Source organism: Phascolarctos cinereus, unplaced genomic scaffold (assembly GCF_003287225.1).
Source record: "Phascolarctos cinereus isolate Bilbo 61053 unplaced genomic scaffold, phaCin_HiC Scaffold_726;HRSCAF=1367, whole genome shotgun sequence".
Taxonomy (NCBI): Eukaryota; Metazoa; Chordata; class Mammalia; order Diprotodontia; family Phascolarctidae; genus Phascolarctos; species Phascolarctos cinereus.
In genome coordinates, this window is record NW_027556098.1 from 193171154 (window position 1) to 193195041 (window position 23888).

Below are 23888 nucleotides of genomic sequence, written 5' to 3' on the forward strand. Positions count from 1 at the left end.
GCTAAAAAACTTTTAAAATGTCTTGTAGTCATCAGGTTGTGTAAAAAATTTCTGCTCAAAATAGTAGCAGGTCTGTGTAGCTGTTAAAAAAAAAAGTAGAGGAAACAATACCTTTCCCCCAATTAGTGTATTTGTAATACTCAGGTAACATTTTAGAGTTAGACTTTCTCTATGAACCTACTGATACAAATCTCTAAAACCTCCGAGAAGATGATCTGGGTCACATACCGTTCTTGGGTTCCGGATAAATATCTTTGATCTACCAAAGGAGTATTCTTCTACAGGGAATTCTAATTCATTAAAAAGCACTTCCACACCAGCTCTAGGAAAATGAAAAAGAATGAGGCTTTTTTCTCTTACTTTTTAGCTACAAAAAGTTTCTTTCCAAACAAACTAAGTTGCCTTGTAGCATTTTAATACAGAAAAAACAAAACATGCAACAAACAAAAAAACTTGCATGCTTAAAATGTCACCGTTCTTATAAAAACATTTCTTACGAGAAATTTCTAAAAATAATTCTATTACTTTTTTTTTTTATAACTTGCAATGACATTTTTTTGACGGGTCCAGACCTAGGATTTCATCAGTATGGGCAGCATCTCTTTCTACCAATACAGATGTTATGCAACTTCAAATACCACCTGGGCATGGAGGTGCCCAAGGTCACAGAGCTGGGACCTGAACCTACACTGTCTCCAAGGCCAATCCTGCGTCCACTTTACCAAGCTGCCTCTCTATAAAGATTCAACTATATGATTAAGAACAAATAAAATACATATAGAAAATAGGGCAAGCAAACAAAAAAAATGATTTAAGCCACTGCTCATGTGACCATGAATTTGTGTTATTTACTGAGTGCTAAGGGAAAAAAAATCTGTGTATCAACTTTATTTTTATTTTTGCTTTTTAAAAAAGCCTTCTTTTAGTCCTTCCATTGTTATTTATTTTATTTCATTCCTCCCACACTCTCCTCCCTCAATTTTCAAGGAGAAAGACTTAATATCACAGATTAAACCAAATCCTCTTAATCCTTTGTATATACTGGTCTATTTAGGTTTATCATTAATTTTTAAACGGAAACCTGGACCTACAGCCAATTTCTTCTTGCATTTGGCCAATAACAGCAACGCCCTGCATCCATGTACCCATATTTATGTACTATCCAGAGGTGGGTTTGCACAGAAGGTATTATGCAATGCAGAGAAGAGGATGTCAAATGTGTGCAAGGATTTATTCTGAGCCCCCTCAGTTAACCCACTGAAAGTATTTTTAAAAACATTCCCATCCCCTGGGGCATAAGTGGGGAAACAAGGCTAGAGAAAAAGTGCCAGCTGGTGGGAAACTCAGGATACAGACACTACTTGGGCATAGTAATAATGCTCACAATATTTTATTTCCACAGTAAAGAGCTGGGCAGGTAGAGATATATGATTTCATTGGTAGAGGGTAACTCCTAATAAAGATGTCCCAATTACCCAGCACCTGCTCTTTAATTTATACTCTAATATGATTGTCTGGGTACCATGTTCCCAAGAGGTGCCATGTCTTGCCCAGGATTTCACAACCAATATGTGTCACAGGCAGGATCTGAACCCAAGTCTTACTGATTCCAAGGCTAGCTCTTTATCTACTCTGCCTTTGTTTCACAGGTGAGGAAAAATGAAACACAAAGAAATTAAATCAACTGGATACAGAGAAGGATAGAATTAGCATAAGAAGCAACCTCCGAGTGTATTTAATTCAGCTTCTCACTCTTTCCCCTAATATAGGAATTTTATACCATACTACTCCAAAAACTAACACCACAGGCTGACATGGCACCAAGGTCTCCAATCAATGGTGTGACAAAATCTTTATTAGACCACACTATCTATGATTTTCTATGTCTAACTATAAAGTTATCAATTGGCACAAGGTGGACATCAAAACTGCTGATGGATTTCCATGTGAAAGATGAGGTAAATGTTGATAGTAAGCTCCCTGAGGGCAAGTACCGGTCTTTGTTTCTTCTTACTGTCGTTGGCACCTGGAACAGTACATATCCTTTGCACGTGGCAGATGCCTGAAAAGGACTTGTTGAACTAAACTGGAGGAGGTATAATATAACAGGAAGAATAGTTTTTTCTTAATAATCTCAAAGTTGTATCATCGCCCATCTCTGCCAATAACTTAACTGGGTCCACCTTTCTGGACCACAATGTCTTTACCTATAAAATGGAGGTGTTCAAAGAGATGTTTTGTAAAGTTCTACTAGGAGTCATTGATCAGTTCTTTCTTCATCTGCCATATACCTATTTTTAAAATTTCCTTGATAATATAATCCAACAAAATAGAACTGAAGAATCTTTTTTGGCTTCCAAAATTAAATGAGAGCTTCACGAAAGAGGGAGCAAAGTGGAAGTTAAGCTGTTTTGGAGCATGGCATAATGGACAAGCAGAGCCTTGAACTTGGATTTCTGCATTCCTTGACTCTGCTCTACTACTAAGAAGCTGTTTCACCTCATCTCTCTGAGCCTCAGCATAAGAATCACTGGCTACCTACCCTTCACAGTTGCTCTTAGGAGCAGCCTCTAGCTTTGCAGTGGTAAAGTATGTATAAATGCTAATTATATTATGATTATCATAGTCAAAATCTCACTTTAACATTTTGGCTATAGCACAAAGGGAAAGACAAGCCTTTCTCCTTTTAAAAGTTCATGATGAAATAAGTCAATTTCTTACCTGGCGGGCCCCTTCCAATGAGGCCATGTTTGTTTAGAAAGCATCTTGTACCTTTCTAGGCAAGGCTCATAAGCTTGCCTGAAGGCGTAACCTGCCCTTCTTACACGGACATTCTCCAAGAGACCAAGGTATCTGATCTGGTGACATACTAGGGCATCATTGAAGATGTGGGCAGCTTTTTTGTCATTAGGCTTGATACACCTGAAAAATGAAGGGTATTTTGATTTTAAATAATTCAGTATTTCTTAAAAGAAAAATAACCTAATGACGAATTATACTTTCTTACAAGTCTATCTTTTCTATATATTGCAAGATAAAAACATGTAACTATGAATGATACTTTCTTAGTTTATTTGAATTCATTTAAAAGAACCCTAAAATAAATCCATGGGAACAGTTACTGTAAAACATCTACCATTGCTTATGGCCAGACTGGGATTATCAAATAAATCTCTCACACCCACACACAAATACATACCACTGATAAATATCCATAGAATTACAGCTCATTTCATTTAGTGTGATCTGATAATTTCACCTTCTCCTCATTATGTTTAAAAATATCATGCTGTCAATTTAAAATGCCAACAGTATTTATTCACAGATTTTTTTAAAAAGATCATATTCTTGTATGTATGTATATGTGTGCATATATATAATATATATATATACACACACACACATATGTGTATGTATATGCATGTATATAGATATAGATTTTAAAAAGGGCCTTTGACTGTAATGAATTAGGGTACAAGGTGCTTTGTCCATTGGTTCTGTTAGTAGCCTTATTAATGTAATCTCCACCAAAAGTAATCTAAGAGGTTGGATATTCGGTACAGTGTCCACTCCACCAGAAATATCCCTTTCGGCACAAAGCTCATCAAATGTACAGCCTACCATACTAACACCCAGCCTTTACTGAATCCACAAGCAATGGTGAGTATGGAATAATCTGCAATTGTTGCTTAGGGGCAAGAAGAATGGGCAAACCAGTTCCTTCTATTCCTATGATGGGAATTACTCAACATTGCACAAACTTGTCTCTTTCTACCCTCTTCTTGGTTTACAACTCTCACAGGAAAAATCTAGATAATTTTCCCCTAACAAACTCATCATCTGTAACTAGATCCAGTTTTGTGTTCATTTCAATCAACAAGTATTTGTTAAATGTCTAATATGTGCTGGGCCCTGGGGATACAAGTACGAAGAATATAACAATTCCTGTTGGCAACAAGGATAAGACTACTGATGATTACTGTCACTGAAGCAATGTTTTCCCCTAAAACTCTGTTCAGGAACAAGTTTAAGAATATATTAAATATATTGGGCTAAGGGTGGACAAATAAGACCTGAAAATATTTTACCCTCTAGAGTAAAAGGGTCAAAATAAACCCAACCAGAAATTAAAATGTAATTGAGAAATGTTTAACGAAATAAATAAAAGTACAGTATAACACAGATAATGTTAATTTGTGGTTTTCTAAATCAATTCAAGTCTCCAGGGATCTGTTTCTATTTTATTTTTGACATTACTGCTCTAGAGTAGTTTTACAAGTAGCTTTCCAGAATTTTGGACAAGCCTAAAGTACCTAATATAGTTTGGATTTTTGGTCTGTAAATTCTTCATCAGTGTGGCCACTGAAGCCTTGAACTGGGATCCAGCAGTAGGTGGCCTCTTTAGGTTGATTTTGGCAGGATTTCCTTCAGGGAATAACGCCTTTATTAGAGAGTGACTGGCCTTCCACATGGCTTGAGACAGATCACGGTAGAGTAGATCATTGTTCTTGTCAACAAATCCTTCTACCTGATACATAACCTGTAAGAAATACACTGATGTTGGCGGTAGGCAGGCTGGACCCAACAACATTAAATTCTTTAAAGAAAAATTTCAAAATAATCTGTTTCCCAGATACCTCCCTCTCTCCATGAAACAACGCATGCTTTAGTCACACTGTAATACCAAATTAGCTCCAAACATTCAAGAAAACCTCTAAGTTTATCTCCCATCTGTCTAAATAGATATGTCTCAAAGTGCTTTTTTCTGCCCTCCAAGATTTGCAAGAACTCCAAATATGTTATCTTAACATTTTCCAAGTTTAGCTCTATTACTGCCTAAACACATCTTCTGAGGTTCTATTTTACCTGCTAAGTTACATGTGTCCTAAGTCTGAATCTCATCACAAAACAGAAGGGAGAAAATGGTTCAGATACTATTTGTGCTTTCTTAATTAGGTATTCTGTACCACAAAAAAAATACATATATATGTATGATATGTATGTATATTTGATATCAGGAAATATACTTTTGTCAGAAGCCAGGAGAGAAATAAAGGAATGTAATAATATCTCACTAATTTTTAATTGCACTAATTCACAAAATATGTTAGTTCAGATACAGTATACATGTTTCTTATTGAGGAAAGAGTTCAAAATAATTTCTCCTCTAAATTTTTAGGGCCATGCTTGTAAATAAAGAAAAACTGACTAAAATTAGTAACTTTCTTGAACCAAAGGCTTCAGAAGTTAGCCCAAGAGCTGCCAAAATTAGTTTCTACCATCTTTCTTATGTAATAAGTAGCATCAAATCCTTCCTAATGATTGTTGATGAATTATGGATTCCTGCAACATTGACTTCAACTTCTGACTGAATTCTTATACTCTACATGACTTTCTAAGTTTACATATTATTATTCATCTATTGTGTTTTTCAATTTTTAAATTAGTATACTTTGTTTATCAGCAACTTGTTTTATTTACTAAGTATTTATAAACCATCTATAAATATAGGTTGAGACACACGACAGCATTTGAGAGTAACGAAGTTGAATTTCTTTTTAAAATCAAGACATTTTTGTTTAAAAGCACTTAGCAGAGTGCCTGGTACATAAGAAGGCACTATATAAATGTTAGCTATTAGTATTAAGGCAAACTGGCTTGTCTTCCAGTGCATGGTACATTAAATGAATTTGCCCTATATGGTTTGGGAGTTCTGATTTTTGATGAACTTTCAGTGACCTTGAAAACTCTCACTATTCAATCATTTTCTTACTTTTATACTCTTTTACTCTCAAAACCTTGAAATTAGTCAATATTGGTGAGACTGCCTAACCCAGAGCATGATTTTGCCCTAAACAAAAATGAGGAAGGCTCACTAGTCAGGGGCTCATCCCATACCTTGCCTGCATAATGCTGAATTCTGAAACAGCTGTGAGGCAAAGAGGTATCATTTAGGAACCGGGAACACTTGCTCATTCTGCTCTCAAAATGCTGATGGGTGGCACAGACTTGGTTCAGCTTTTCTAAAAAGGTGTCATCGGTCACTGTGCCTGGCCTGAGGCACTCTTCATCCAGCATAGCCAGGATTCCATTAGTATTCTGTAGTTGTTAAAAAAAAAAAGTTTCCTTCCTTCCTCAGTCAACTGTTTTAATAATCATTTGTAATAAGTACATTAAAACACAATTAACTTAAAACCAAAACCATTCTACTCTAAGTGTTTAAATTTAAAAACACCGAGGCCAATTTTTTTTTTTTGCAAGGTTAGAAGAACATAGCTCATAGGACTTTGGGATCTCAACCCAAATTCATTTCAGGGGAGAGGAATGGGTTTCTTAACATCTTGGAGATTAACACCATTCAGCTGGTTTGAAAAGAAAAAAAGCTTCTTTTGAGGCTCATTTTTTAAAAAATTAAGATAGCAATTAATCTAGAAAATGGAAATCAATGTTAATTGTTTTATTTTTATATTATGAGATTTCAAATCACACAGCAGAGCTCAATGGGAGTTAGTCTATGAAAGAAACTTTTCAAGCCACTATTCGATTTTCACTTTGGGAAGGAAACGTGAGAAATTTCTTTCAGATTTTTACCAAATTTCCCAAACAGAAAATATAGAATACAATGTTCATTTTCTTTTAAGGAGAAACACACAAACATGTGCATGTATTTATAACTGTTTAAGGTGAGACTATGAAAGACTGAATTCCAAGAGCTCAACGCAACCAATCTAATAAAAACAATTATCAATCAACAAATATTTATTAAGCAACTATGACGTGTCAGGAACTTTAGATACAAAAACAGATAAAAGTCCTTGCCCTTGAGAAGCTTACATTCTATCTGAGGAGACAACATGTATATACAAATATATGGATATGGATACATACATATATGTTTATACACAAACACATTCAGTGTCCTAAAAGTCTTAGTGCAGTTTTAAGCTTAAGTAGCTTAAAACCTTATTCTCTTCATTAACATAAATGTAAAAATATTCTCCTTTTTGGATATGAGAGAACTACTTTTGTGTGCCTTCAGAATCTGTCACTTTTCATTAATCTCAAGTGCCAAAACTGAGACACGGTACTCACATCCAAGTTTAACAGGAAAACCTCAATTGTATACTTTATGAAAGTGTTCGTGTACCATTCCCTCCCCAAAGAAATGGTGATGGCCACCTCAACTCCCACGGATACAGCCCTATGATACTTAAAAGAAGCCCCACCTATTTCCATTGGTGCAGATCTCCCTATTCTCTTCTAACTTTCCCCACAGGAGTCAGGACATCCTTTCAACAGTACGTATTCATTCCAGATGGAACCAAGGGGAAGTACAGACTCTCTTGAAGTACAATGTAATTACAATAGCAACAAGAATAAACAGGATTTCTGAACTTAATGCTGGAAGGAAATACTTCCTGTAGGTAGGTATCAAGGTCCTTTCTTAGGTGAACATGCGTTTCTTCCATCATATGTACAATGTAGGTATTCTGGGCTGAGATAACTTGATTGAATAAGCATATTACTACAGGGCTTTCCCCTCCAAAACTTAAAGGGAAGTAATTAAGTGTGATGTTACGCTTAGGAAGGGAAACATGCTAGTTAGGAATTTCACAAGTTATGATTCCTGCAGCAAATTAACTCAGTCACAAAAGAGATGAGTTACTGTTTACTGTAAACAGTAATGAACCAGCACAAGTATCCACAAGTTGGGGAACCCTTGTTCATTGAATTTTAAAGCTCACGCTGAAGAAATACATCAACACTCATATTTTAAAGGTAAATCAGAAAAAAGGGAAGGGATGGGCAACACAGAATAACCTCAATGAAGATTGCTCATCATTTAATTGTCATCACTGTCAAGGAATCAACAGACACAGGGAAAAAACTCAGGCCAATAGGAACTATTGATCTTACTCTAACACACAGAATATCATGCTAGTACCCATCAGTGTCCTGATTTCCATATAGAAAAAACAGATAAATCTCCCACAATGCTTTCTATAGAAACAAAGAACGTCAGAGTTGGAAGAGATGTCAGAGGTCATACAGTCTAATTCATAAAGGAATCCTTTCTTTAAGTAGGCATCTAGCTTTTACCTGAAAACCTGTAGAGAAGGGGGCAACCTCCTAACTTCCAAAACAGCCCATTCTATTTTAGGACAGCCTTTCCAACAAAACACTGAAAGAAATCAGACTCTTGGACTACTGCAGCCCAAGATGGACACAAAGTTTGCTAAAACATATCATATGGTGGTTTTGCATTCTAGTCTCCCAGGAAATAAATTACCTTTGCATATAAGTATGTTAGCGTTCTTAACACTTCACATCACCACAGTACCTTCAAGTTTTGAGAATTTTAGAACTGGCAGGAATATGGTTCAATCCACTATTTTAAAGATAAGGAAATGGGCCCCAGGGAGAATAAAGTGCCTAGAAAGGCTTTTAACGGTTAAGGTCCCCTGGCTTGGACCAGCCTGTTCCACTATATCTTGCTAACTTTTATTTATTGTAGAAAATCTGACAGGGTAAACAATTATGTGTATACACTGGTCTGTTTGTACACACCAGTATGTATTTATGTGGTATGGATTGTAGGGAGGGATGGTCTAGAATTGATGTCTCCAGGGATGGCTTTTGGGTAGCAATAAGAGTAAGATAAAATATCCAGTGATTGCTGTTTTAGTGATGTAAAAATAACTGACCAAACTGGCATGTTCCACGGCCACCAGATACATGGTTGGGCCTACAATGAGTATATGCCACCAGGCTAGAGCCTTCTTGAGAAGGCCATTCTGGTTCTGGACTGGCCTTGGGGTACATACCCAGGAGGAGTGAATAAAGGTGTAAGGAGGGCTCAGAAAGTAGAAGTTACTTACTAAGATACCACTTGCCACACTCTGCCTGAAACTTCACCATTTCTTGTGCAGAAGCTCTAAAGTGGACCCCAGAGCTAACCCATCCCTTGCAGAGATGCCCTGCAACTACCATGAAACCAAAGGTGTGATGTAGCAAACAGATGGAACCTACTGTGGTCTGAAACCACAATCTCAGGAATGTTGAATTTGGCCCAGGCTCTAAACAGACAGTTAAGGGGTATTCAAAGACTTGATATGCTGGAATGGAGTGCTTGACAAAGCAAAGGATACCTAACAATTCACCTTGTTTTAAGTGTCTGTCATGGAGCCTCAAGAATTTTCTAGCACCTATATGGATTCCGATACAGTCCTGCTTGGTATTTAATAAACTTATATTCACTAATTCCTAGAATCAAGTAGTCAAAACAAAAATTGTAAGACTCAACACAATAATATCTTTCCATTTATAATTAAAGATCATTATTGTACCAAAGGAATTTTCAGAAAGTTGTATATCAGGTACTCACGTTTTCTATGAGGTCACAAATTATAGCATTATTGAAATAGTCAATGTGAGTCCATTCTATATCCTTTAAAAAAAAGAAAAGGAAAGAATGCCATCATGTATGTAGAATCTATGTAGAATGCCATCAATTATGCAGATCTTGCTTGTCTCAATGTATTGAAATCCCCCTCATTTTGTTACCTTTAAAGAATCAGCTTATGAACGTGGTTTTGGGTCCCCAAATGTTTATCTGAGTGAAGTGGTCCACCACTGACATTATCTAACCAAAATGAATGCCCTTGAACTGTTTCCAGGCTTGCTTTCCATTCCATTCTCCAATCTGTGTCAATTTCCCATGCACTTCATTGGCAAGGGGCCAAATCCTTGGGTCAATAATGCTTTGTGTATACTTACAATGTTTATAAGGAAACAAGTCAGAATTAGAGCTCAAGTATCTGAGATCCTAGATTTTTTTTTTTGTTCTTGATTTTTAAACATGAGAAAAATTAAATGGAGATACAATCTTAAGAGCATATACTTAAAAAATCAAGGTTGGTCAGATATTTCAGAATATTAACCACATAGTAACTACTTCAAGTGTGAAATGACCCAATGCTAGGCCACAGTGCACATTAAAGATTTATTTTGGTTGGTTGTTTTGTTTTGTTTTTAAAAGCATGGAAAACTATGAGTCTTTTCTAACTATCAGGTCAGTATAGCCAAAACTTAAATGCAAGATGCAATCATTGCAATCATCAAATCAAAGTCCACTCCCATTTTGTATATTCAAGCTTCACACAGATAAACATTCATACACCCCACTACAGTTACTTGTAGGAGTGTCCTAGTCAAACTGTACAAACAACTTTAAGTTACAGATCAAAGCTCCAACATTTTCTTTATGATGGAAGACAGGAAGAGAATGGACCCAGTTTATAAAATGTTTATGCTGCAGGAAGGTGCCAGACACTTAAAACATATTACTAAAGTGTAATGACTTCCCTGTAAAACAAAGACAAAATATTTATAAATTATCCTCAAAGCAAAAAAGTAGATGGTTTGCTTTAGGAGTTCATGGGGGGAAAACTACCACATTAGAAAAATCAACATAGAGGGGACTCAGGGTCAGGGAAGGGGGTAAAATTCATGTCCACAAGGGATGTGAAGACCAAAGAAGGCTGAAGAGAAGAAATAATCAACTTTTATTGGACCTCAAAAATAATAATGGAGAAGGTTTTCTGGTGATTTTTTTTGACTGATCTTGTGATTTCATTCATAGAGGGCACTTCTGGGGAGGAAACTCCCTCTGCCAATACAGATTGGCAGCTGCTATATAACTTAGTATCTTAAGATAGATGCTTGGGACACTGGATCACAGAGTTAGTATATGTCAAAAGGTAAGACTTGAATCTAGATATTCCTGACTTTGAGACCACTAAGCCACACTACCCTTACAAAAATGTTATTATTTAATAAGCATAAGGCAACTAAATGGGAAAAAAAAACGAGAAATAAAGTCCTGGGGACTCTAAAATTTCTTCAAATTACGGCATGTTCATACTTAGAAAATACATGAATATTGGAGGAAGGGGGCAGGGGAATCAAAATATTCCTCTTTTTCAACTAAGGCTGAAAGCACCTGACAGATGTTACCTATTAGTGATCTAAAATGGATATTTTTAGAAAATGAATTTTTTTTTCAGGAAATAAGCCAATAAAAGCAATTCTCAGGACACTTTTCCGAATACTCCATTATTTCAGAGCTCTATGTTTGAGCTCTTCCTGTTGTACTACATAATAGCTCACTTCATATAGTGTTTTCCTCACAACAACCCTCTAAGGCAGGTGGCAGCAGAAGTATTAGTTTTAAACTGAAATTCAGAGAGTTTAGTAACATGAATGTCACAGCTAATAAAAACAGAGATAGAATTCAAACCCAGGTCTTATTAACAGTTTTAAATGCCCATATATTTCTTAGTACTGGCAAAATAATTTTTTTAAAAGTATCTGGACATTACTTCTCGGATGTACTCTTCCTGCTCTTCTTTGAGGGTGAGTTCAATGAAGATCTGCTGCAGTTTTTCATTGCAATAGTTAATAATGAATTGCTCAAAGCTGTTGTCCTGTAGGAGGAAAAAAAGCAAGAATGGTTTTTTACAAAGCACAACTCAGTGTATTTATAGTGCCCACATAGTTCAGCTGATGAGGAACAAGCTTTTTAGATTTAGCTACAGTGGAGTAAAGGACAGTGACTTAGGCCTGGCAGGCACACAGTAAATGTTGTCTGAATAAATTGAAAAAAAATAAATGGCACCCAAATGATGCCATTTCCAGGAACGTAGATCAGCTTTTGGTCTGGCGCCAGGGTGGAAGAAAGATGAACCTTGTTTTTTTGTTGTGTTGTTTTTTTTTCCTATTTTAACGGTCAGAAAAGAGAAAGTGGGATTCATAATCATGTGGCCTAAAGTTTCTCACATCATGTCCTTGTGATTTGAAGGATGCAGAGCCAGCAAATGGGTGAATGGAAATCCTATTGGGTATTTTAAATGGGTCCAAAGTCTTCCTGGTAGAGACAACCACCTTGACTTGGGTGGTAGCATCACTTCCTTTTTCCCTTTTTGCTGAGGGATGATTAGAGCATATGGGATGGCGGTGGTATGGGAATAAAGAAGGCAGGAAGGTGCTCCTACTCTACCTAACCCTTATATATTAAGTTTATCTTCTCCAGCTCAGGTTTGTTGGCATCCATTTATTGATTTGCTCTCACTCTGTGATGAAGGGAGCTCATCACAGAACTCCCATTTAGTTTCTTGGATGACAGAAACTCTGATTCCCTCATTACAAGAAGAGATGAAGGTAGGAGCCTTAGAATGTTGCAGAAGCAGCTGGGGAAGGAACTAGGGCAGATGCTGGAAGAAATTAGAATCTGGTGCCTGCAAAGAAGCACTTGACCTAGTTTTTCTTCTGGAAGCCAGTACAGGATTTCTAGTCACCACTGATGAGCTGGTGACAGAAAATATTCAGCTCTAAGCTGCAAATAACATGAATATGATATTATATAGTGCGATCCCATTTGGACTGTGTTAAGGAAGAAAAAATGGAAAGGTAGAAAAATCCTAAGTACTCACTGAAATACTCAACTAAATAAATGAAAGTTGTTTTTAATATTTTAAATGGATGCAATCACAGGTTTATAGGATTAAAGGATTTAGAGCAAGAAGGAATCTAGGAGATCATCTAATACTAACCCTCTAATTTTACAGATAAGGAGACTGAGGCTCAGGGACAAAACCACTATTTGAACCCAAGTCTTTTGGCATCAAATTCAGCAGTCTTTTCTACTACATCATATATCCTTTAAAGTGTATTCTTCCTGACATTAATTTTTACACAGTTCTTAAAGTGCTTCTAATTCCTGGGTATTTAAAAATTTAGCTCTGAACAATTCAATTATGTACCTAAAGGATTTATTATTGTGATCATCTCTACACTAATAACTCTATTTACTTCTCTTACAAGAGGACATTTAGGGTTCTTAAGTCATAAAAAGGGTGGCCTTAAGAAAAAAAGGATTCCCTGAAAGGTTAATGTGAAGAATAGACATTTGGCTAATTCAGAAACATATTTATAGGATCTTATACAATGGGCCACATAGTCCTTGAGGTTATTCAGGAAGTCTCCATGAAGTAGCCATGATGCTATTTACAATGCCCTTATTGTGTTGACAAGCTTTAAGTGAGGTGGGAGAGGCAATGAATTTTCTTAGACATGAGAATATAATCTCCTCTGGTTGCTAAGCTACAAAACAAGGAATATGAAATATGCACACAAAGATTAGAAACAAAGACCAAAGCTGCACAAATTACCCACAACAATTAAATAATTCAGATAAAGGCAAATTAAATTTGCCCTTCAAACTCAAACATATATATATATACACACACACTTCTTCCTATTGGATTCAATGTGCCCTATTGGCCACGTGCTTAACTAAGGTTTATTTGCTGCAAAATTCACACAGCTGAAGAGATTAACACGTAGCATGCAACAAAGCGGCACCGCAAACAGGTCATACTTACTGAATTCTGGTGCAAAAAAAGACAAATTATATAAGATGTTGTCAGTTCTTAAGAATGAGGAACTTCAGAAATAAAACAGTTGTTGATAAGTTATTCGTGCTGGCAAATATGCACATCTCAAACAGTCTATATTACACAGAATATGTGAGTATGTGTCATAGATCAATCAACCGTTTAAGACTGAGTTCTACTTCCCACTCAGTGCTATTCACTAAGGTCCTACTCTGACAGGTCCTTCACATTTTTTTTTCAATGGGTTTGACTAAAACAGTGTTGAGTGACTGTCTTGATGCCCTGAAGCACAGTCAGTACAGGAGGATTAATGTTGATCTATTCTTAGGATAAATGAAATCTGTGTGACAGGCCCACAACACAGCCCACATCCACCTGCAATAACAGCCTCGGGAACAGGCAAACAGACACCACCAAAGAAGGTGAGATGTAATGAGATTCAGGAGAAAAGATTTTCTTTTCCACCTCAGATAAAATAAATAAAAACTAAACAAAAAGGATTTTCCAATGTACCTTCTAAGAGAAATTATAATCAATTATATTCTTTGGGCTTAAAAAACTGAGCATCTCAATGTGAAACATAATTGATCATTATCCCCTTTTAGAGTTACAGAGGTACCCAGTACATTTTGTCCGTCTCTGCGTGTTGTTTCTCTAACACACACACACACACACACACACACACACACACACACACACACACACACACACACACATCACTACAAATATATGATGAGATTTACTAATCCAATACATAACAATTTTGATCTGAAAAATTCTGGCAAATTTGTATTCTAACCATTATGCTTTTCAATGTAAAGTAGGATTGTACTGCAAAATGTAACCAAGCTGTCTTCAGTTCCATCTAGAACATGACTATTTTCCCTAATCTGTGCAACATTAAGTAATGTCAGGTTTTCATCCTTTTTAAGATGCAGCTAGCTGTCTGGAATTTTTAAAAAGCTATGAGTTACAATCAACTGGTCTAAATCAACTTTGTAAATAATAAAGACCCAGAACATGAAAGAACCAAGTTATTCATGAGCAGGGTACTTCTTTCCAGCCTTTCTGTCTCATGGCCCAAAGCCTCCTAAGACAGACTAGGGAGACAGCCGGTTCCATTAATTTCTTCCTTATTCTTCCCCCACCCCCTCCATTTCCACTTCAGTTGTATACCTGCAATTGTTAGCCACCTCTGAATTATCCTGCAAGGCTGAACAGAAAAAGGAAATTAAGTCTTTAGGAGAAGCTGAGCCACATTCTATTCATCTACCATATATCCCACTGGATTTAGACTATCTTATGATATGCACTAGAGCCCAGCTATATAGCTCTACCCTTGGAATACATGTGATGGGAATGTGAGGTCCTTCTGGTACTTGAGTAATTAAGCTCCTTTAAATAGAACCTAAGACAAACTACTTTTATTTACTTTTGCATTGTAAGTGGTATCACAGCAAAGTTCCAGTTTACCATATAGGCTTATTTTTGACTTAACACCTATACCCTATAGGAAGCTGATGACCAGACACTCCTGACTCAACTGCGAGGCCTGGAATTTTCCTATTCTGGTGGCTGCTGCCTGGGATACCTTTTCCCTTCCAACCTTCCTTCTTAGTCCTCAGAACTATCACTAGTCCTCTGGTTTTAGCTCTGCTCTCCACAGCAACCCCAGACCAGTTCTAAAACCCCCGTCACACTAAAACCTTGGTCACATCAAGCCAAACTCTGACCCAGTTCCTGTGACGTTCGTAATAGGGCAGAAAAGAGATTCATTTTTATTTCAGTTTTCTATGTAGTGTCCCACTATTTAGCACCTATGTGTTTATAACTTTGGGAGACTAAGTATCAGTGGCTCCCTATTGTTTAGATAATGAAATATGAACTCTTTGTCCTGATATTCAAGGCTCAGTACAATCTCAACTCAACTCACCTTTCCTGTGTGGTTTTATATTATTCCTCCTCTCAAAGTCCTTGAAGTTCCAGTAGAAATTGACTTTACATTCCATCTCTACCTTTAAGGATCTCACATTGTACTGGGGAGCAGCAGGTATTTCTGATGTTCTAGGTTTATTTTTTAGGACGGGTAAACAGCAGATTGGAGAGGGAAGAATATCTCCTGAACGGGTGTGTGTGTGTGTGTGTGTGTGTGTGTGTGTGAGAGAGAGAGAGAGAGAGAGAGAGAGAGAAGGCTGAGTATATTCTGGAGAAAACACAGCAATCTGCTCAAAGCTTCTTTTGACATGTCAGGCCGACAGAGAGAACCATTTTGGCAGTGCTGGTTGTGGTAAAAAGTGAATGACCTAAGTGACGGCACGAAGTGCCCAGTGCCTTTAAGTCGGTCTGAAACTAAACAGCCACAATTCTTTTCCAACTCAATTCACTTTGGAATAACTGGAAGAGACAAGAAAGGGGCGGCATGTCGGGTGAGCCTTTAATTCTTTAAAATGCTTTTCAGTGGAAGAGACATGATTGTCACCATCATTATAATTTAATGTCAAAAGATGTAAGTAGATATAAATTGAGAGGCTGAACCTAAGTTTAACAGGATATGGCTTGCTTGAGAAAATCTGGAGCTGCAGAAATGATAGCTGACAAAGCTCAATTCAAACCATTTAGAGAGAGAACTAAAGCATGTTATGCTTGAAGGTGCCTCTGATAACAAAAGCTTATCAATTTTGAATATTTTTGTTCCAAGTAGCAGTTAAATTTATAAAGGAAAAGTGAGCACTCTTATAAGAAGAGACAGAAAATTAGTAGCAGTAGGATTCTTTAAGAAATTCCCCACTAACAGAATATCAACACCAATAATCAATCAAAAATAAATTACAGACCAGATCAATACAACAAAGACACTGAATTTGACAGACGTGGAGGTAACAATGAAAAAAAGAGATGACATTTTTTATATTTCACGGAAACCTGGCAAAATTGGTAGAGAAATGCAAACCACAACAAAATGTATTAACTATCTGGGTGTTAACCCACCAAGACAAAACAAACATAGAAACAACTGTTGACAGAAAGAATGGAAAATAAATAACTGCAGGGATGTCCCATGCACATGGCTAATCCGAGCCAACTGAATAAAAATGTCAATAATTCCAAAGCCAATTTAAAGAGTTCATAATATTCCAAAACACCAATGAACTACTCAGAATTAGGCAGAATAATAAAATCTGCTCATAAAAACAAATGGGAAGAGCCTCCCTGATATACTTTCACACACATACTCTATAGTTGAGGAAACTGAGTAGACAGAGGTTAAGCTACTTGCCCAAGGTCATATAACTAATAAGCCTCTGAGGGTGGATTTGAACTGAGTCTTCCTGACTCCAGGCCCAGTGCTTTATCTATTGCACCAAACCTAGCTGCTTTTAATGATGAAGGAGTGTGTGGTTTTTTTTTTTTTTTGGGGGGGGGGTAGGAAGCCAGGAATGTATGTGAAAGTATACAGGGGAGAATCTTAAAAGACAGGCTGGAGTCTACAGTCTATTTTATCTTTGTGTACAACATTTCTGGAGTGCTTAGGATCAAATGAGACAGTCTTTGTAAAGCATTTACCATAGTGCCTGGCACACAGCAGGTGCTTAATAAATGCTTATTCCTTTCTCCCGTCCCCTCCTGATTTTCAATTACTTCACTCAGTTTTATAAGTTTCCTAGTTTTTCACTGTGTAAGAGCCCAGAGTGCTAGTAGGGGATGCAGGCAAACACAGAACAGATGAAAAATTCTCTACTTTTACTTCAAAGAAAAGATGAAATAAACAAGACGAATCTGTCTTGGGACTTCCTGAAAGGAAATCAGATGACCCTCCCTCCCACCCTCTCCATTACTGAGCACCAGGATATCTGAAGGATTAATCGGAGGAGGCATAAAAAGGGCAAATCACAGAAAAATTAACTGTAAAAACTTACATTTTTATTTTTATCAAAGAATAAAAGGAAAAGGCAAACAGAGAAGTCAGTTCAGAGAAAGAAAATTAACTTTATCGACCTTATGCTCTTTAAAGAGCTTTATGTAAACAATATGGCTTTTAGCCATAGCTCATAGTTATGATTCAGAACAATCAAATTTGGTCCTTTAAAAATATATACACATACATGTGTATATGTATGCATATACATATACACACACAGAGTCTGTAGATATTGGGAAAGTGTATGTCTTTTGGTCTAAAATGGAAGGAATTCACACTCACTGAGGATAGACAGATTAGTGTGGAGGGGAGGTCTTCCCAGAGAAGTATGAGCGAAGTCTTTAGAAATGCAGTGTAAGTAAACAAAGGGTTTGTCTTTAAAGAATCCCAAATGCACGCCCTGTTAGTGTTCTGTTCCTCTTAAGTTCACATATCTGTAAGCTGCAGTGTTTTCTGGGCTGGGATTTCCCCTGAGGTAGTTAAGGAGAGTCATGTGCCTGGCTTACCTCAGGCCCATTTACTAACCTTCAACAACACTTAAGAGGCCTTAGAAAAGGGTGACATCATCAGAAGGTCTAAGATGGCAGCTTAAGGTACTGAAAATGAGGGCCCCAGGTGGAAAAACAACAACAACGTGTTTCTACATCTAATCAGAAGACTGGTTCCCAGGATCACACAGTTAGAGTAAGAACATACCATCTATATACCATCTAGTCCAAGCCTCCCCGAACCCCATTTTGCAGATGAGGGAAGTAAGACCCGTAGAGGTTCAGTGACTTCTCCAAGGTCACTTGGGTAGTCATTATGTAGCAGCACCAGGAGCTAAACCCAGGTCCTCAGACTCCAAATGTAATGTTTCTTCCCCTACACCAGGGTTCTCAGAACAGAAATATCCCTGAAGCAGAGAAGAGGATGTCACCAGATAACTGGATGAGAATATCCCAGACGCATATCTAACCTCAGCTGCTACAATCACGTATACATATAACCTTCAGATAAGGAAGGTTATTTGAGTTCCTAGAGCTGGACCACACACCAAACAGGCAATTAAACCCAATACTCAATTATCCGGATAAGTTTATCTGATCTCTCCAGTTGGTAACAACCTTCCTCCAAGACCTCTAATGGATTTATTATGTAATAATCATCTGTATGGATAGCCCTTCCCAGACTACAAGCTTCTAAAGAACTGGGATTGTGTTTTTATCTAAAACGTGTATCTTCCCAAAGGTTATCACAACGCTTGGCTAACAGTAGGTATTTAATAAATGTCTAGATACTGGATAATGCCAGTTACATAATACTACAGTCCCCAAAGAAGGAAAGTTGAGGGGTCACCCAAAGCACAATGGGGGAAGCATGTGATGGGTATGATTAGGTTGGAACACATTATAAACAAGGAATTACAGAAGAAGTGATATGAAGGATGTCATCAAAGAAATATATGACCAGAAAAAAAAGGGGTGGGGGAGAGTTCACATAACAAAAGAGATGATAATGAAAATAAAAAAATAAGAATGGCTAGCATTTATATAGTACTGTACATATATCATTTCATTTTATCCTCAGAGCAACTCTAAGAGAGAGGTGCTATAATTATCACCCTCATTTTACAGATGAGGAAACTGAGGCAGAGCTTAATAAGTTTGTCCAGTAGTCACACAGCTAGGAAGTGTCGGAAGCAGGATTTGAACTCAAAAGTCTACACTGCCTAGATGATTGCCTGTTTGTTCCACTGGCAACCTTTAGCGTCAAAGTTCTGTCACTGGAAGGAAAGTCCACATCATAAGATCCACAAACCACTAGGATATTGTGCTATATATTTGTCTCCTACCACAAACGAATAAACTGGCCTCTAGAGATATAAAGCAGTCTCTTCTAAGTTTGAGTAGTTAAGCCTGTTAAAGGCAGAGCTTAAACTTTTCTTATTCCATCACCCTCTTATTATAATAGAATTTGAAGCATTAATTCTATTATGAAATTGAGCCCCAGACCACTGTTCTGGAACAAACAAAATCTCTCTTGGAAAAAAAAAAAGATATATTCTCTTCTTCTAATTCCAAATAGCAAAATGAGCAGCCTTCATCCTTACTTCTGGTCCTTCCTCAAAGTCAAAGTTACCCCCAACAATGTAAATAACAAGGTAAAGTTCAGTTTGATAGGATGAAACTATCACATTTTCAATTAAAAGAACTCTCTGGACCTCAAAACAGTCACTCAAAAACCTTCACTCAGTGTCTACTTTGTGCTAGGCACAGTCAAGGAGCTGAGAACACAGCTATGGTTGGGTTAAAGCCCTTATATTTCTCCCTATGTAGATTTGTTTTACTAGATATAGACACAAAATCAATTCAACCAAAATTTAAGTGAAAGACCATAATGTGTCCATTATGAAGCTATATGCTAGGGTATTCCAAGAAAATTATCCCCAACTAATTCCAATTAAATTTGGGCTAGTTTAGAATATAAGTCACAGAATCCAGAGTTGGAAGGGATTTTAGAAATCATCTAAGAGATTCTGTGCTGAGACAGCAAAGAAAATCTCTTCCAGTTTCCTTGTCTTTCAAGACATCAGGAAGCACATCCTTTTTTTTTTTAACTTCCTTCAAGTGAGAGCTCTGTTCACCATCTGCCCTGTTATCAAAAATGCCAAAATTCAGAAAAGCTGTATGCCAGGCAGACCAATTCTATCTCTGCCAACTATGAAACATAATGCCTCTCTCATTTTTCCCATTAGTGGGAGTGAGGCAAAGTCTTGCTAGAAAAGGGCCACGTTCTGTACAAAGCTTTGCTGGGGAGATTGATGCAGAAAACAACTCTGCATCTGTAATCCTTTACTCATACAATGTGAACGATAGTAATTGTTTCTTGAATTGAATTGCTGTACTGTCCTTTGCAAAGCAAAGGTCTGCTAATGGATGACAGATCTCTAACTTAAAGAGGGATTATTCTGAAGTACTTCATCTTCCATAGGCTATTTAGGAGCTGACTGGGAAATGTTTAACAACTGGCTCACTATAGGAAAAATATATGCATGACATACTTAAGTTTAATCTACATGATGAACATTTTCTCCATCACCTTCTTAGGTCTAGACATTCAACAAAACAATAAATCAAGCCCCAATTTGTATCATTTGCCAATTTATGAGGTATAAATGCTCACACTGAAAATTTAACAATTGGCTGCTTATATGAGTTGGCTCTAGCATACCCCTGGTGCTCTTCCAACCTTACAGGATCAAAATTTCCAGAGCTAGAAGAGACCGTAGAGATCATTCAGGTCAACTTACTCACTTTACAAATGAGGAAAGGAAGGTCTGGACAAAGTGACTGACCCAGGACATGAGATGGCAAGCAATCCAAGAATGATCTGTGGTGGCTGGCCCCAAACCGATCACAACACATAGCGTCACCAGTGGGCAGGTTCTAGGTACAGTCTAGGAGAATGCTTTCTCACTCCTGGGGAGCGACCTAGAATTATGTGATAGCAGCAGCACTTTCAAACTTTACTCAGGGGCATGGACAGTGAGGGGAGAGCAGCGAGGGAGGGATTAATATTGGTTTTAATTCCTGATAGGTAAAAGAAAGAGTGTGTGTGTGTATGTGTGTGTGCGCGCGTCTGTGCGCACATGCGCGCACACATGCATGCATATGGGTAGCCTGATGTAGGGGACACAATAAACCATCTCAGCTCTTAGAGGAGGACCCCTGCTATGGACCAAGTCCCTTACATTCAACAAATCCTTTCAGTAAGTATTAGGCTGAAGTGCCCTGACATTTCCAATATTCCAGATTGTTCTATGGTTCCAGTGATCAACACATACAGAATATCTACTCTGAAAGGTCATTTGCTGACTCTGTGCAGGACTTAAACAATTGTAAGCATTGGCATATCCATGGGAAAAAAAAGGTTATTTTCTAGTTACAGGAGACATTGAGGGACACACACCGACTCTAATCTACCTCACTCCTTTTTAAACAAGGAACATACAAGTTCTTAGACTTTAATTAGCTATCCCATATCTGCATGAAAATTATTAACATTTAGTCACATAACACTGAATTATTCTTATCAAATACTTATTACTGCATTATCGATGTTGAACTGTGTATGAACAAGCAGGAGATGGTGTGATGCACTATCATATTTTTTACATATGTTGGTCTATTCGTCAGTGATGAATATTAATACACACAGGAGAAATCATTTCCGCCTTCATAGCATAACTCAGGTTTATAGAATCATGTCTATAGGAACTGATCTTAGAGATGACACGATCTAATTTTTTTATAGATGAAGCAACAGAGTCTCAGAGACATTAGATGACTTTCTCTAGGATCTAGACTAAAACCTAGTCCTACTTTTCAAGCTGGTGTTCTTTCCATAGTCTCATACTGCCTTCTTCTCCCATGAATTATAGAAATACACATACAAACTAGCATGCTATAAATATCTAGGTAGTCTGTAGGTGCATGATCACAGTACAAAGTTTGAATCTGTGCTTTTAAAATTTATTTGCTATTCTAAGAATGAATTGTTTAAGAACAGCATTGCAGTCAACATGGTAGTGCTTAACTTTAGGAAAATCCTACACTAAATCTGCTCATGGTATACTCAGACCTGAGGCTAATGGACATTAAGGGATATTCTGAATTTACCCTCCAATAATTTAATTCTCAGCCAACTTACCTCAAAAATCTCAAAGCCGTAAATATCCAAAACTCCCATAACCTTCTTTCTCACTTTTGTTTGGGCCTTAAGAAACAAGAGTTGTAATTTCAGCATGAAATAAATGATTACCATCAAATTAACAAAGAAAAATGAGGTCTACAGACAAATCACATGAATTCATTACCCCATGGTTTTCTTTACAAAGAATATAACAGTAATGAAGGACATGAGATTAATTTGTTAAGTGCATTGAAAAAGATTATAAATCAGCAATGATTCTTTCAGAAATTTTATTGGTAGGTAAGTCAGTCCATGTGACATAAAAGTTCTTAATTTAATAAAACAGATTTATAGCATTTTAGAGCTAGAAGAGTCTCTTAGGCTCCTGGCTCCAAACAAGAGATATACAACAACACATCTGCACGTTCAATGAAAGGTTTTAAAATCGTGTGCCTCATGTTACTATATATCAGAGACGTTAAGCCTTCACCACAATTTAAGACTTACAAGATAAATTCTTCCTATATGCCATGGAAAGTAGACCTTTCTAGCACTAAAAAAACCATGCATTATATTATAATAAAATGTGGAGCTTGCTACACTCAACTCTCTACCTGCTGTGCTCTAGGCAGCTGGCTGTTTCTCCTGCTTTTTCCTACTCTTGGCTCAGAATAAAACTCCCTCCCCTCCTTATTTTACTGATAAAAGTACAAACAAGCTAAGTGATTTGCTAAAGGTCACAGAGCTGGTTAGCAGCAGGAAGGGCCAGAATCCAAATTTTCTAAAACCCATTCAGTCTATTGCTTCTTTTACTAATTGCATTAATAATAACTATTTTTAAATATTTTGATACTGAAATACAAAAATAAAAAGCGTATTTCAGCTATTTACTGAAACTGTGACTTGTATATAGCAAGTGTTTAACAAATGCTTTCATTCATATGCCAATCAAGTCTCTTTTAAACCAATCTCCATAAAACTATTTTTTTAAAAATGCTGATTACCGAAGAAAATATTAGGTTTAATTTACTTAAATTGGAATTATTAATATTTAATCCACTGGTACCTTAAAGTTTCCATCGTTATAACAACAGATTTATTTACATTCAAACACAGTTATTACCTTGATGCTTTCATTGATTCGATTCACCAGCCAAGAGAACAACCTGCTATAAAGGTTCTTAGCCAGGGCATCTCGGGCATAATAAGCCTATTAAAAATAAACATATACAATTACTACAATCGCTACTTTCATAGGCATTATGAGAAAACATGTTTAACTGTTTAAAACTAGGCAGAAGGAATCTGGCCCCTTTAAAAAGATTTTTATTTCCTTCCAGATGCATGCAGAGATCCTTAGGATCCTTAGGAATTAGCAATTTCTCAGATAAACAGTAAAATCACAGGGCTTACCTTAAGAACACAATTTAGATCTAACAGGAAGATAGGAAGCAGGCAAGCAACAACCACCATGTCCTGCATCCTAGAACTCTGGTTGGGCTAATGCCAGGAAAAACTAGACCTTGTTTGTCTTTAATACACATTATGATGAGCAGAGAAGAGCTAACCAGGTATTTAAAAATGCCTGTATTCTAACTAGAAGCTAAATATATGCTAAGCTATTGGAATTAAAGTGATGCTAAAAGACCCCAGCAATAACACCAACAAACAGGATCTGTTAGAACAGCAAGATCTTTCAGAACAGAACCTGGAAGAAAGGTCAGAAGCCAATGCACACGTATGTAAAGAGGGGGACAGAGCCAATGCACATGTATGTAAAGAGGGGGACAATCAGAGTTTATCTCAGCAACAAGGTACAACATTTGTCCCTGGAAGTTTTT

At 37.0% G+C, this 23888-nt stretch overlaps 1 protein-coding gene across 5 annotated transcripts in view; it reads right to left on the reverse strand.

Moving 5' to 3' along the window:
• The window catches only part of MYO1B (myosin IB), a 217156-nt gene that overhangs the window by 34071 nt on the left and 159197 nt on the right, over positions 1-23888 (reverse strand). For all 5 annotated transcript variants that reach the window (XM_020993562.2, XM_020993560.2, XM_020993563.2 and 2 more), the window contains exons 12-19: positions 23171-23257; positions 22066-22131; positions 11382-11486; positions 9386-9448; positions 5899-6099; positions 4314-4540; positions 2722-2922; positions 229-322 (exon numbers count right to left, since the gene is read on the reverse strand). In XM_020993562.2, the coding sequence (XP_020849221.1) occupies positions 229-322; positions 2722-2922; positions 4314-4540; positions 5899-6099; positions 9386-9448; positions 11382-11486; positions 22066-22131; positions 23171-23257 (1044 nt within the window). The remainder of the gene's footprint in view (positions 1-228; positions 323-2721; positions 2923-4313; positions 4541-5898; positions 6100-9385; positions 9449-11381; positions 11487-22065; positions 22132-23170; positions 23258-23888) is intronic.